General features: G+C 35.2%; 1 protein-coding gene and 1 pseudogene across 1 annotated transcript; both read left to right on the top strand.

Moving 5' to 3' along the window:
* Positions 1-2,471: 2,471 nt before the first annotated feature.
* Positions 2,472-4,982, top strand: LOC148691462 (putative F-box/FBD/LRR-repeat protein At4g03220). Its single transcript, XM_088683766.1, has 4 exons — positions 2,472-2,691; positions 2,927-4,046; positions 4,180-4,368; positions 4,479-4,982. Exons 2-4 carry the CDS (start codon positions 3,000-3,002, stop codon positions 4,815-4,817), a joined length of 1,575 nt encoding a protein of 524 aa, XP_088539892.1. The 5' UTR covers positions 2,472-2,691; positions 2,927-2,999; the 3' UTR covers positions 4,818-4,982.
* A 10,014-nt stretch (positions 4,983-14,996) lies between these two features.
* On the top strand, positions 14,997-15,635 carry LOC137713356 (putative glutathione peroxidase 2 pseudogene; annotated as a pseudogene).
* Positions 15,636-16,122: the final 487 nt, after the last annotated feature.

Genomic DNA, 16,122 nt, shown 5'->3' with positions numbered 1-16,122 from the left:
GTTTCTTCTCTCAGCGGAAACATGTTGTGGATTTGTTGAAAGAAGCTGATAAGTTATGCTGTAAAAATGGTGACACTTCTATGGTAGAGAATCATTACTTGGGTACTTACGCTGATCAGGTTCTTGTTGATAAGGGTAGGTATTAAAGACTGCTGGGGAGATTAATTTATCTAGCTCATACTCGTCATGATATTGCACATGTTGTACGTGTTGTGAGCCAATTTATGCACTCACACAATCACATGGATGCTGTAGTGCGAATCTTGGCCTATCTGAAGTATGCACTTGGTAAAGGAATTCTGTATGGAAGACATGGTCACTTAAAAGTTGAAGAATTTATAGATGCAGATTGGTCTTGCAAAGTTACTGACAGGTACACATGGATAGTTTATGTTTGTTGGAGGTCTCTTGTTACATGGCGTAGTAAGAAACAGAAGGTGGTGTCAAAGTCTTCTGTCGAGGATGAGTATAGGGTATGACACAAGGAATATGTGAACTTCTTTAGTTATGCAAACTTTTAATGTGTATTCATTTCAAACCAAAGGAAGCTCTGAAGTTATATTGGGACAATTTGTCAGTAAGGGAAATAACACTGTTCTAAAAATTTCCATCTAGTGCTGCCTAAGCCCCGCCTAGGCGTTGGGCGGCTGGCCACCATCCCAATTAATGCCTAAGCTTTTGAAAATTAAGAAAGGGCGCTTAAACTAGCTGAGGCACACGCCTAGACCCACCTAGACCCGCTTAGGTCACGACTCAATTAGATAGACAATATATAACATTAATTTTACATTTTATTTTTTTAATAAATTGTAAGATACTTGTTTCATACTTAAATGAACACACATTATATCATTTTCCCCTGTTTTCATTATGTTCCAATACTTCATAATATATGTCTTCTATTTTATAGTTTATGATGAAATTATATATATTTTAAGTATAAGCAATCACTTATTTACACGAAATATAATAGATTTACTTAAATCCACCTAGTCCGCCCAGGCCTCGCCTAGCCGCATAGGCGCTAGGCCCCAGCCCGCCGCCCGACTAGCGCCTATTGTCTTTTAGAACCTTGAGAAATAACAGATGATCTGGTACAACATGATAGAACAAAGCATGTGGAGGTTGATAACACTTTGTTAAGGAGAATCTCCAAAGGAATATTTTGTCTATATTGTTTGTGAATTCAGAGAAGCAACTGACTGATGTTTTTACTCATAGAGTATTTAGTGAAGTGTTTCAGGACTCACTTATCAAGTTGGGCATATGCGATATCTACGTGCCAACTTGAGAGGGAGTGTTGAATTTACTATAAAGATTATAGAAGTCTTATATTTGGTAGGATTAAGATTTAGTGTCCCTATCTTTTGCAGATTACCTTTCTTGTAATGTAGATTACTTTCCTTGTGTGCCTATATATTGTAAACTCTAGATGATGAATAAAGTAACGAAGTATTCAACGCATTTGTTAGGCTTCACCCCCATACTTCAAGAAAACAATAAAGGAAACAACGACAACCATGCATAAAAAACAACGTGATGAGAGAGATGACATAAATATGTTGCAGGTACGTTTCACGCCCACACTTCAAGAAAACAGTAAAATGAAATCAGAACCACACACAAAAACTAAATGTCTATTCTCGTGATGAGATAGGGGTTGCATAATCGGTTTAGGTACGTTTCACTCCCACAGTTCGAGAAAATAGTGAAGGAAATAAAGAGCATAAAAAGTAGTGCAAATACACGTGATGTGAGAGGGTGACGTGAATTGGTTGCCAGTCCCACACTTTGAAAAAAGAGTAACACTATGTTTGGATGAGGGAATTAAACTTAGAATTTTGACAAAAGTCAGAATTTATAAATTGACATGCATCAATTCTCTTGTTTGGATTCATAAACATAGAAATTTAGAATTTTAGCGTGGAAAAAAAAAACTTGGGATTTGGGACCTCCAATTCCCAAGTTTAAATTCCACGTAAAGAGGTATCATTTTCTAATTTCTACGAGTGAGAGTTTAAAAATAACAAATACCATATTAAATTACGTTGTCCTTTTACACTATGTTTGGACGAGGGAATTAAACTTGAAATTTTGACAAAAGTCAGAATTTATAAATTGACATGCGTCAATTCCCTTATTTGGATTCATAAACATAGAAATTTAGAATTCACCGTGGAAAAAGATTTCCTCATCCAAACAGAGTGTTAGGTTAACCAAACAAGAAAATTCACAAATTCTAAAAAATAAAATTTCATCATTTCGATTTTCATCATTTTAAAATTTATTAGTAATCTTAAATTTCTTCATCCAAACAGAGTGTAAGAGAAACATGGAGAACCACGCACAAAAAGCCAGTGAAAATACACGTGATGAGAGGGTGACGTAAATCAGTTGCAGGTACGTTTCTTTCCCACACTTCAAGAAATCAAGAAACAATAAGAAGGCACTGAAACCAGGTGCTAATACATGTTATGGGAGAGGAGTGACATAAATCGATTGCAGATGCTTTTCTTTCACACATATACAAACACCGATCTCCAGTCAAGAACTCTAACGAGTGCACACCGTTCTCTGTGCTTTTCTTTGAATCAGTCAAATTCGATCCAAAATCTGGAAGACCAAGGAATATGGCGAGGATCCAACGAGTGCACATGCCCCTACTAGCTAGAGTATGAGTAGCTAAAGGTGGTAAGTTCTAGTATCAAGAGTACTAATCTGGTCTAGAAATGATTTGCATGCACACATTTTTTTTCCTTTAGCGCACACCTATTTATTTTTTTCCTCAATTATCCTTTTATTTGTTCAATCCAAAGACCATAAATAAACAGGGATTTGCATAAAACTCACTTACGTTTTGGGTTTGTGTATAAATGAATATATATAATTGATGCTTTAGCTTGGTTTAATTCCTCTTTCCTTGTAGGCTCTTGTACTATAAATTGGAAACCAATTATGATCCCGTACAAGTAAGACGCAAAAACACACTAGGTCATGCTATGGAACATAAGCATAAGTTAGTGGCTAGTGCAAGTTCTCGAGGTCAACGAGTTTGTGCGATTGAGAGTAAAATGATCGACAGATTGAGTAATCTTCCAGATGAAATTGCCCAGCACATTTTTTCCTTCCTTGATTTGAAAGACATGGCACGACTCGGATGCATGTCCAAAAGATACAGAAAATTTCATCTGTCATCTCCGTCGTTGGAAATTAATATTAATGAAATCCCTAACCAGAAGATGAAGAAATGCTCCTGCAATATGCGGTTACAGTTGATATATTCCTTGGATAGGTATTTATTTCGTCGTGGAGATAATAAGATAAAACGCTTTCATATTCGTTGGGTTACTCACAACCGCTTTACTAAAGACTGTGCATGTGATGAGAGATTCCGTATCATAGCGTGGGTCTACAATGCAATAAGGTGTAATGTTGAAGAACTTGATCTTGATGTTTCACTACCCAGGGAGACACCTTTAGCATTATCATCTTTCATGTTCCTTTGTAAATCTTTGACGTCTCTATCAGTGAGCATGAAGTGTGTTCTTAAAGGACCTCCCCTTGATTCGTCCTCTAACCTGAAATACCTGAGTCTGAGAGAAGTCTGTATCGTGGACGAGAAGTTTTTCACATGGATCACATGTTGCTGCAAATGCATTAAGGAATTCCGTCTTCAAGATATTTACGGGGTAGCAAATATCACCATCGAAAGCTCTTCTCTGGAATCATTTGTTTTTGAGTGTCCCGGTTTGAGTGCTGGCTGCAATCTCAACATATCAGGACAGAAACTTGAATGCTTACACATCCGTTGGGGAAATCTCTTCTTTGACCAAAAATCGTCGCTAAATATTTCTGCTCCAAATCTTAAATCTTTAAATTGGTGGGGGACTTTGTTTTCTCACCAAAATCTTGGGAAGTTGATGTGTTTAGAGAAAGCTGAGCTTTCTTTACAGCCTGAATCTGGAATAGATTTCGGCATCATACATAAGGTTCTTCACAGCATGCGCGGCGTTAAAGTTCTCATTCTACACAAAAAGATCACCATGGTGAAGACACAACACCCTTCAAACTTATGATTTTATTTGTTTTCTATTTTTGCAAAAACTAGATAACTGTTTCTTACATAATTTTGGGTTCTCTTCATCTTTCTGTTTGGTTTTTGCCTTTATAACATTGCAGGCACTGTTAAAAGAAGGTTCCATAGCACTAGCAGCACTATTCGGTACCGAAATTCGTTATCTGCAAATGCATATAGAGTGCTTGTTCGATAATCTGGTTCCGGCAATGGTCTCTCTTTTAAGTGGAATGCCTAAACTGAACACTTTGTACCTGAAGACTGACCAATTCTCCTTCTCCCCTGAATATAATGTAAGTAAAAGGTCCGCACTCTCAATGCATTTTTCCATCTATGATGTTTTCTTAATTTTCAACAACTTTTTAGCTGATGTTGTTGTCACGCGCTGTGTTGCCTTTTTCAGTCATCTGGGTTTGATATGGCATACTGGAAATCGCAAAACCTTGCTTTTATTAATCAGGTTAAGGTGGTGTCCATTGAGCTTTGCAATGGGTCCAATGGGTTTGAGCTAGCAAGGTATATCCTCGAGCATGCTCAGAACTTGAAGAAACTGGAAATCATTCATTCCGCTGAGCAATCTAATGCTATAAGGGAGTTAAATGAAAGCAAGAGGGTTTCCGATGCCGCATTTGTCTTTGAGGAAGATCGACAAAGAGGGACAAGAAAACAAGGTACCCCTGCATTTTGGTCGTTTGCCCAAATGCTGCGGGGGCCTTGTTCTATCAACTCGATTCGTCAATGAATATTGAAGGACATTGTAATCCTTAATCTGTTTTTTCTTTGTGCACTTGTGCACTGTGTATATTAGCTGAACTGAACTAGTAGTTTTGGGTAAAATGTGTTGTGTGTTCATTAGCTAGTTTTGTTGTTTGATAATTTGCGTTTGATAAAATGATTTGAGGCATTATAAGATTGATTCTTGCTCTTCCTAAATAAATAAATAGGAAATATTTTTGCTCAGCACCCTCAAGTGATGGTGATACTTATCAAATTATTTATTACCATCAGATGAATTTAGATTTCAATCTACCGTTGGATGAATTTAAATTTCAAAATTTGTATATTAGATAAACATAAATATTAAAATTTAAAATTTTCAGATAGTAATTATTAGGGCCCAAAAATCTCACATGAAAGCCCAAACTCTGTGTGCGTGTTTTTGAACTTTCAAATGATTTTCTTCTTGTGTTCTTGCCTTTATCGATCATCTTAAGGATGTGACCATAGAGCTTTCTGGTGGATCTAATGGATTTGAGTTAGCACGGTATATGCTAAAGTATGCTCAGAATTTGGAGAAAATGGTTGTAGTTTATCTTCCTCGGCAATCTAAGGCTATAAGGAAATTGAAAAAGGTCGTGACTGCTCAGGACTTGGAGAAACAGTGATTGTTCGTTCGTCCGAAATAGCTAAATGAAATCAAGAGCATTTCCAATGCTGCAGTTGTCTTTCAGGAAGATCAAGAAAGAGGGACAAGAAAACAAGGACCGCCCCTCCCCACCTGGCCGCTTGGTTGTGGCTCGATCCATTCATCATTGAATTTTGATGAACGTTGTAATCCTTGATTTGTTTTTCTTGTTGTAATTATATACTGGGAGTTTCTTGACTTGCTTGCTTGTTTTGTTTGAGTTGTATAATTTACAACTTTTGACATGTTTGATAATCGTAGGGCTTATGTGTTTTGATGAAATGATTTTAGATGTATCGTAGACCTCGAGCAAGCTCAGGAGTCGCTACTTGGGGAAAATAGAGATTGTTCGTTCGCCCCAGGAATGCAATGGTATAAGGTATTTAAATGAAAGAAAGAGCGATTCCAGTGATGCAGTTGTTTTGGTCAATTGCTCAATGCTGAATGGAACTTGTTCTGTCAGACTGTTCATCATTGAAGTTTGATGAACATTGTATCCTTGATTAAAAAAAAAAAAAAAAATCCAAGATACAAATAGTTTTCCTTCTTTAATTTTCTTTAGAAGTGCCACCAGCACTACATTTTAGTGGTAGTTCTCTTTTGTTTATAAAGTGAGAGATCTCAAATTTGTCTTGGAGGATGAATTTGGTACCTAATTATTATGGTTGACTCATGTTGTGGTTTAATATTTCCTGCGGGGGTGGAAATGAATCTCAAATTGTTTTTCACAAGGTATATCAGGCAACATTTTGAGAGTAGTGTTGATGGGCCACTTGCCATAAACAAGGGTAGGCACGGTTTGATTCAGTGCGATTTTAGGTAAAATTGAAACCTAATTTTTTTGCGGTTTGGTTTGGTGTGGTTTCGAGGCTTGAACCGAAATGTAACCAAAATATTTTGGTGTGATTTGATTCAGTTTCAAACGGTTTTGGTTTCAATTTCAAACAATACAAACAAAGTGCTTTATGCCATTAATCTTTTGATCACAAACCTAGTGATTAATCTTTTGATCCAATTCTGTATCACAAAGAAGGGAATTGTTTACTGAGCCATATTATGCTTATATATTTTGATGATCTATTTTAAAAAAAGTATATAGATGAAACACATTCGTTAGTGCCCACTCCCAGGCTATAAAATTTGACAGAGCTTTTTTGGTTTAACTTGTCACCTGATGAACTTGACGTTTAGCAGCAGATGAATTCACTACTACAATATAGGCTATCACCGGCGGACCAAAAACCGACAAGAAACCCCGATTTCTGTCGGAAATTTGGCAAAAATCCGACATAAAACACTGCAATGTCGGATTGGAATAGCGACGCCATTGCTACCGTCACTAAAGGGCTTCAGCGTCGCTTTGTTCGCTTAATCCGCCACTACGCAGCGTCGGTTTAAAGCGACGCTGATGTTAACGTCGGTTTAAAGCGACGCTAGTCAACAATTAACAAATAAAATATGCAAACTAGTGACGGTTTAAAGCGACGTTAGAGAACAATTAAATAAATAAAATATGCAAACTAGTGACGATTTAAAGCGACACCACCTTTGATAATAATAATTTAAAAAAAAGTCGAAATCTGTTTCTGTATTCGTTCTCAAATAATTATAACTCAAAAAAATTATATAATCGAAATAATAAATTTCAATTTTAGGCCAAAACAAACAATAATAAAAATAACTCAAAAGAAAAATAGTGTCATAATATACAAATGTTTTACATCTTACATTCCATATAATTTACAAAAATTCATCCTCCATGCTTTCCTGTGCTTGCCTTTGTCGAAGACCACATATTTTGTAGCTCCATAGTGCCATATATAATACTAGCAACTCCATGCTGCCATGCTTGCCATCAGATCAGTGCTCCAATACTTTACTACTTCAACATTAAGGCTCTAATCTCTATAGATTAAACTCAGGTTTTATACCTTTAAAAAATTATGGATTTGCGATTTCCAGTGTCCTTGCTCTTCAGATCCAACATGCATAAATACAAAAAAAACAATTAAAAACCAAGAAACAAAAATAAATTTTCAATTTAAGCATAAAACTATTTAGAATACAAAATAGAAACTAAAATTAATAATCATAATAATTTAAAAATGAACCACCTTCAAGCTCTTCCTCCTCGAATTGGAGTTCTTCAGAATGTTGATCTTCAAACTGGTGATCCAAAGCAAACGGGGAAGGAGTTGAGGAAAAAATGAAAAGGAGGAAGAAGGGGACGCACAGATGAAATGGGGAAGGAGAAGAAGAAAGTCTGAAATTGGGGGAGAAATGAAAGCACGGTTGAAATGGGAAAGAGAGGGGTTTAAATATGGGTACTTAGTTTGCGTCCGTTAAAACCGACGCAAACGTCTGACACTTTTTTTGAAATTCACATAGCGTCGCTTTAATGAAACTCGCGTCGCTTTAATGAAACTAGCGTCGCTTTAAACCGACACAAACTTCTGACACTTTTTGAAATTCACATAGCGTCGCTTTAATGAAACTTGCGCCGCTTTAATGAAACTAGCGTCGCTTTAATGAAACTAGCGTCGCTTTTAACCGACGCCAACTTCTGACACACTTTTTGAAATTCACATAGCGTCGCTTTAATGAAACTTGCGTCGCTTTAATGAAACTAGCGTCGCTTTTAACCGACGCCAACTTCTGACACACTTTTTGAAATTCACATAGCGTCGCTTTAATGACACTAGCGTCGGTTAAAACCGACACTAAGTCTCTCCATCCATTCAAACAAGCGGGAAATTTCCCGCCTAATATTTCAAATACTATAATTTTATATATATTAATTTTATAACCCTAAAAAATACTATAATAATTATATATATTAATGTAACAATTTTATACCCCTAAAAACTATAATAATTATATATATATATATATATATATATTAAATTAAATTTTAAAAATTGGTGACCGTTGGATCAGTTTCAATATACATACCATTCAATTTCTTTAAGTGTTATACATACAAAATAAATAAATTTAAATCTACTTAATATATATATATATACACACACACACACACCATTGAACTTGATGGGATACAAATTCTATGGAACTTTTCGATGGTTATAAAACGAAAAACTAATTTAAATCAATATGTCGCTTAAAAGCGACACTGGGTTTCAAAATATTTAAAAAAACTAATTTAAAGCGACATTGGATTTCAAAATATTTAAAAAAATAATTTAGTGTCGGTTATAAGCGACACTCATATAAGGGTAGGTTTTTGGGTGTGCAAAGCACCATTTTTGCACAAGTCAAACCACCTGGTTTTTTCTTCTAAAAAAGAAAACATATATTCCGTATAATACCTCCTGGTCCCAAAATAAGATCTCTTCAATTAATTGGAAGGATACTTCTGAGAATTTGTATTACACAAGAGCAAAAAAATAATAAAAGTTGAGGGCCATATTTGTGCGCTATACAGCACACACACTCCACACTCTGTCCATCAATTGATAGTGAAATTAGTTTGACGGTTGAGATCGTTGAAATTAGTTTCGGAGAATTCATATCCCATCAAAACAATAGATTGACTAACACTTAGAGTTTATTTATACTTTCATTAAGTATAACATAAGATTTTGTGGTATCCACTTGTGTAAATATTTTAATTTGAAGATCGAATTCATTCATTCTATTCATAAAGGGTCAATGAGTGTAGCTGTAAAAAATCATCAAAATCGGAGTTAAAATAACCGTTAAATCGTGATTTTTCGTTTATAACCGTCGAAAAGCTTTGTCCCGTTACTTGATCTCTGAATGTTTGTTTTTTGTGATTTTTTGCTGATGTGATCTGGAAGCATATGCAAACAAGTTTGACGGTTGGGATCGTTGAAATTAGTTTCGGAGAATTCGTATCCCATCAAAACAATAGATTGACTAATACTTAGAGTTTATTTATACTTTCATCAAGTATAACATAAGATTTTGTGGTATCTACTTGCGTAAATATTTTAATTTGAAGATCGAATTCATTCATTGTATTCATATAGGGTCAAGGAGTGTAGCTGTAAAAAATCATCAAAATCGGAGTTAAAATAACCGTTAAATCGTGATTTTTCGTTTATAACCGTCGAAAAGCTTTGTCCCGTTACTTGATCTCTGAATGTTTGTTTTTTGTGATTTTTTGCTGACGTGATCTCGAAGCATATGCAAACAAGTTTGACGGTTGGGATCGTTGAAATTAGTTTCGGAGAATTCGTATCCCATCAAAACAATAGATTGACTAACACTTAGAGTTTATTTATACTTTCATTAAGTATAACATAAGATTTTGTGGTATCCACTTGTGTAAATATTTTAAATTGAAGATCGAATTCATTCATTCTATTCATATAGGGTCAAGGAATGTAGCTGTAAAAAATCATCAAAATCGGAGTTAAAATAACCGTTAAATCGTGATTTTTCGTTTATAACCGTCGAAAAGCTTTGTCCCGTTACTTGATCTCTGAATGTTTGTTTTTTGTGATTTTTTGCTGATGTGATCTGGAAGCATATGCAAACAAGTTTGACGGTTGGGATCGTTGAAATTAGTTTCGGAGAATTTGTATCCCATCAAAACAATAGATTGACTAACACTTAGAGTTTATTTATACTTTCATTAAGTATAACATAAGATTTTGTGGTATCCACTTGTGTAAATATTTTAATTTGAAGATCGAATCCATTCATTGTATTCATATAGGGTCAGGAGTGTAGCTGTAAAAAATCATCAAAATCGGAGTTAAAATAACCGTTAAATCGTGATTCTTCGTTTATAACTGTCGAAATTAGTTTCATAGAATTCGTATCCAATCAAGTTCAATGGTGTGTGTGTATATATATATATTAAGTAGATTTAAATTGATTTATTTTGTATGTATAACACTTAAGAAATTGAATCGTATGTATATTTAAGCCAATCCAATGATCACCAATTTTTTAAAATTTAATTTAATATATATATATATATATATAATTATTATAGTTTTTAGGGATATAAAATTTAATTTAATATATATATATATATACACACTTTATGTCGCTTAAAAGCGACACTAGTATTTAAAAATTATTACAATAATGTTTACGTCGGTTTAAAAGCGACACTAGTATTTAAAAATTATTAAAATATATGTTTACGTCGGTTTGAAAGCGACATAAATATTTAATAACGCTTATAAGCGACAGTAAATCCGACGTCATGTTCAGTTAGTGTCGCAACTGCCTAATCCGCCACTATATTAGATTAAAGCGACACCACCCTCCGACACTATAGCCCCCTTTTGTAGTAGTGATTATTTCTCATATTGTTACTGACAGTATGCTGATTCATTTTGTCCTATATATCAGTGCCTGCTAAAGCAGCTGAAGCTTACATTGATGCAAGGCGGACGATTGAAGAACAAATTCGAGTGTGTTTATTTTATTCTTTTGGCCTTTTTTCTCTGCTTCCTTCCACAGACAATAATGTTGTGGTTTTGATTGATGTGAGTCTTGTCTGAAGAACTGACGGTTGTTTGACTCAAATTCTTGTTATTCTCATATAGGGTTTATACGGAACCATACGCACAGAAGCTTCTTCCAGATTTGCATCCCATGGAGAAACATACTTTTACCCTTGTTCTGGATCTAGCTCCAGGAGACATTGATGTACTCTTATTGGATGGTAAGGGTGGTTGAGGGCCGAGACCTGAGTCGACCAAATAAGCTTTTTTATTATTTTATTTTTAATAAAAAGGGGGACAATTAGTGGCAAGTCAGAAGACTCATAGAGACATTTTATCCTCTCGTAGGCTACAAATCTGGCTTCCACACCAACAACGGCATTTCGAACCAAACCGTTTTAAATTAGATATTTTTTAATTTTTGCAGTGCGGATTGATTTTGATTTGGTTTTAGATGTTCAAAATCGAAATTATACCGTTTTCCTTAACTGCGGTTCGGTTTCAAACCAAAACTATTTCAAAACCGTAAAAACTGAACCATTTGGCGCAATCCGACTTGGTCCATAAATATTTCGATTTTCAATTCCAAGTATCCTCCCTAAGCGTAAATAAATCATAAATAAAACTGCAATCTTAATTTTTAAAACATAAGTGAATAAATAAAATAAACTAAAAAATAAATAAATTAGCTTGATAGATGAAACTCAGGAATGAGTAAATGCGAAGTTTAACCTTTGGAGAAAAGTGTTGGAATTTAAAGGTTTTCACCTAAATCGGTCAAAGACAGAGTATATGGAGTGCAAATTCAGTACAAACAGAGGCTCAGATGAGTTAGGGGTGAGGATTGGAAACCAAGAAGTACCAAAAAATGACCGTTTTCGCAACCTAGGATCTATATGGGAAAAGAACAGAGAATTGGATGGAGACATCAACCATAGAATACAAGTTGGATAGATGAAGTGGAAGAGTGCATCCGAGGTATTGTGTGACCGTCGTATGCTACTGAAGCTCAAGAGAAAATTTTATAGGACGGCAATAAGGCCGTCAATGCTTTATGGCACAGAATGTTGGGCGGTAAAGCATCAACATGTACATAAAATGGGTGTAGTGGAGATGCTAATGCTTTGTTGAATGTATGGGCACACGAGAAAGGATAAGATTAGAAATGAGGATATCCGAGGCAAACTAGGACTAGCCAAAATTGAAGGAAATATGAGAGAAGATCAGTTACGGTGGTTTGGACATGTGAAACAAAGGCCTATTGACGCTCCGAATAGAAGATGCGATAATGAGACAGAGGTTCAGGGCTGAAGGGGTAGAGAAAGACCCATGAAGACTTTGGAAGAGACTCTAAGAAAAGACTTAGAGTACTTGAATCTAACGGAGGACGTGTATGCCAAGGAAGCGATGTAATCCACTAGAGACGTGACTAAGAAGTAAGTCTCCTATCCAACTTTATCGGATTATGATTCCTAGTTTGTTTTTTCGTCAAAGGATTCCTAGTTCAACCCTGAAAAACCCTAAAAATTGATGTCTGCTTTATATATGCACAGACGTGTGTATATATATGTCCATGCCGTATGCAGGATCTATTGCAAAGCTCTTTCAATCTCTTATCATCAAAACAATGACTATTGATGATCTACCCGATGGTCTGTTGACTGAAATCCTTTGTCAACTTCCTTGCGAATCGGTTACTAGATTCAAGTCCGAGTCAAAGCGTTGGCTCGCTCTTATCTCTGATCCTTCTTTTGTTAATCTGACAAGAGGTACTTTGTTTTTCCACTCCAAATTTGAGGACGAAAGGGAAAGTTTTACCATGTCTGTGGAGCCTTCCGTTGTGGAGCCAATAAGAATTAATAACGGAGGTCCGATTGTGGTAGGGAACACATAATGACTTAATTTTGTGTTGTGCAACCAGATACTGTCAACGTGAGTACTACCTCTGCAATCCACACACAAAGCGATGGGTTGGTCTTCCTCCAGCACCTCAATGGCGCGGCCTTGTACAAGTAGGATTCTTGTGTGATGCTTACTATAGGTATGTTGTTGAGAGAATTACACACACTTACGACCCCGGCCACTTCGAGGTGGAGATATTCTCTTCTGAAACTGGTGAATGGAGAAAGTCAGCTTTATCGTACTCGGAAACTAAAGATTATAGAAGGTATTGATTTCATGGACGCTTAGTTAATTACGTACAATGGAATGTTGCATTGGTTTGGTTTTCATGGATTGGTTGTTCGGATGGATCCGTTCAACAAGAACAGTACTAGTACTGGTGTTGGTGATATCACTACTGATAATTTTCATTTCACTGAATTTGGTAAGTGTGTAGATGATCGAATTAATAACAGAGACTACAGCTTAGGCATTATTATTAGAGACTACCGCTTAGGCGTGTGGCAAGGGCGTCTGCGGATGTGCGAGCTGTTTTTTCCTTATTGCTGTATATTCTGTGTATTTGGGAGTTGAAAGAAGAAGAGACAGCTACTCACGGCAGAGATAAATGGTGTTTGATAGAGAGTGCTTCCACGGACCAAATGGTTTCAGAAGATCCACTGATTGCTAACCAACGCGTAAGAATATATGAGGAAATGTGAGTTTATTACAGTGCTAGGTTTAGACCGAAATAATGAGGAAATCGTGTACCTAGATATGCTACATCATGTTGTGACCTGCAACATCCGCACAAGAACATTAAAGATGGGAAGAAGGGGTTGTACGAAGAGTGATCTATCTGCTGCTTCTTGTTCTTGGTTTGACTCATATGAGATAGACATCTTTCCTTTGGAGTTCCCATGTTGGCCAACACCACTTCATAGTTTACCATGAAATTGTATTTTCTGCTAGTTTATTTGATTTGTTCTAAAGTATTTTCGGATCATAAAGAATGAAATATTTATTTATTTATGGTAAAAATATGTGTTGAATGAAATATTTAATAGCCTTACATAATGGTGAAATCAATATAATCATCTTGTATTGGTGAAATTACAAATCTTAAATTTAAACACTATAATAGTGATAACTAACATGGAGGGCATTATTGCCGTTTGAGGGTGATAAGCAAAAATGCACAATGGAGTTAATCATATTAGGATAAGGAATTTACCTTCTCTGCTACTTTAAATAAAGGCACAATAGAGTGCGCAATATCAACTCAAAATTCACCCAATTCTTTCTACACTTTGCCGCACCCTCTCTACAACACGTTATCGGCATCCTTTTGTCCATCTTCAGTCAAGGGACCATTACGATTTAATCATTTTTTTTTATGAAAAACATTATTTATTGAATTAATATACTTATATTAATTTAATTTAATTTTTTTGTGTTGAACGTGATATAACGCATTAAGGATGAGATTTCGGTGTCAAAAGTCAAATATGCTGGGCTTATGTGCTGAGACACAAGTACGATGCGTCTGTTGTGTTCAAGAAGTTCAAGCAAGTAGTTGAGAAACAAAGTGGTTTTGAGATTTATAAAAATAAAAAAATAAAAAAAAAAACAAACAAACTGAGAAGTGAGGTGACAGAGGTGAAAGAATACACTTCACTGGAATTTGACTTCATTTCTTAATTTATTGGTTTTGATTCAGTGTATGCATTTCTCTAAATTCAATTTGGGTTTTTTTTACTGTTTTTAGTATTTGTTACAATTTCAGTTGGTAATTTGAAACCAGCATCTCTTACAATTGCAAAAAATACACAAAAATGGAACACAAGGGAAAGATAAAGATAGATATGTTCCAAAGTATTTTTGGGATATAGAATGAAATATTTTATTTACTTTGGGTAAAAATAGATATGAAATGAAATATGTAGTACCATTACATAACGGTGTATCTAACAATAGAATTTCTCCTAAAATAATAGATGGATACTATATATGCTTATGCAATGTACAATTAGCTTATAAATTATTGTTACTAAAATCTTTGGCAATGTGGTGAACACTAGCAAACTTGAGTTGTTTTTTGGGCGTTTCATACAATTTTTATGAGATGTCATGTCATAAAAAATTAAAAAAAAATAGAGTTTTCGAGTGAGAATCAAAGTAACATGTTGGCATGTGTTCGTTGAAATTCACCAACTGGGTCTCTCTCTTCTTTCTGGGTTTTGCTTTCTTCCGCTACTTTTACACTTCCCAATTCTCTTCTCCTCGAATTATGGCTGAAGAAAGTTCCAAATCTGTATACGAATTCACTGTCAAGGATATTCATGGTAACGACGTAAATCTGAGTGAATACAGTGGGAAGGTGGTTGTTATAGCGAATGTTGCTTCAAAATATTTAACACAATCAAACTTCAAGGAATTAAGTGTTTCGTATGGAAAGTACAAAAACAAATATTTTGAGATTTTGGCGTTTCCTTGCAACCAGTTGCAGGACAAAAGCCAGGAAACAATGAGGAGATTTAAAGCTGAATTTCCACTCTTTGACAAGATTGAGGTGAATGGGAAGAACAAGGTACCCCTTTACAGATTCTTAAAGGGGCAGAAAGGTGGGATATTTGGGAGTGGCATCCAATGGAACTTTAATAAGTTTTTGGGTAACAAAGAAGGGAAGGTTGTGGAGAGATATGCTCCCGTGACATTACCTATTAAAATAGAGAAAGACATCCAGAATTTGTTCGAATCTTCTTCAGTATCAAGGACAGCAGGAAGTGTATGGTTTGGCATCCAGAAAATAAAACGTGTTTGCAGATGAAGAAAATTATCAGAGCATAAAAGATCGATGTGTAAAGTTTGATTAGACTACAAACAACCTATATCTCTTCATTTTTATTGTTATGAATGCGTAGATGGATACTTGTTCAAGGTTGCGCGTCTGTACTATACGAACATCGATATTCTAGCATCAAATAATTAAAACAGCCTATGATTTACATTAAAAAAAAAATGTAAAACATAAAAACTAACTACATTGTACTATATGCTTAGTTATGGCAACTTATATGAATTTATTACTAAATTGTATGTGAGCGGTCATATGTTCGTCTTAGCTAAATAACCATGAAGTATACCCAATTATGACCGACTTATTGCATGGTGTATTCCAAATTGTCTTAGCTAAATAACATGAAGTATACCTAATTATGACCAACTTATTGCAAGATGTATTCCAAATCCAAATCTCAATATATCGCATTCCAAATCCAACTCTCAATATCGCTCTGTCGAGCTCAAGTCTGCAA

The sequence above is a fragment of the Pyrus communis genome, chromosome 14 (genome assembly GCF_041283825.1).
Source record: "Pyrus communis isolate YQ-2024b chromosome 14, ASM4128382v1, whole genome shotgun sequence".
Taxonomy (NCBI): Eukaryota; Viridiplantae; Streptophyta; class Magnoliopsida; order Rosales; family Rosaceae; genus Pyrus; species Pyrus communis.
Note: the sequence above shows the minus strand (reverse complement) of the source record. Positions and strands in the feature narration are given on the sequence as shown.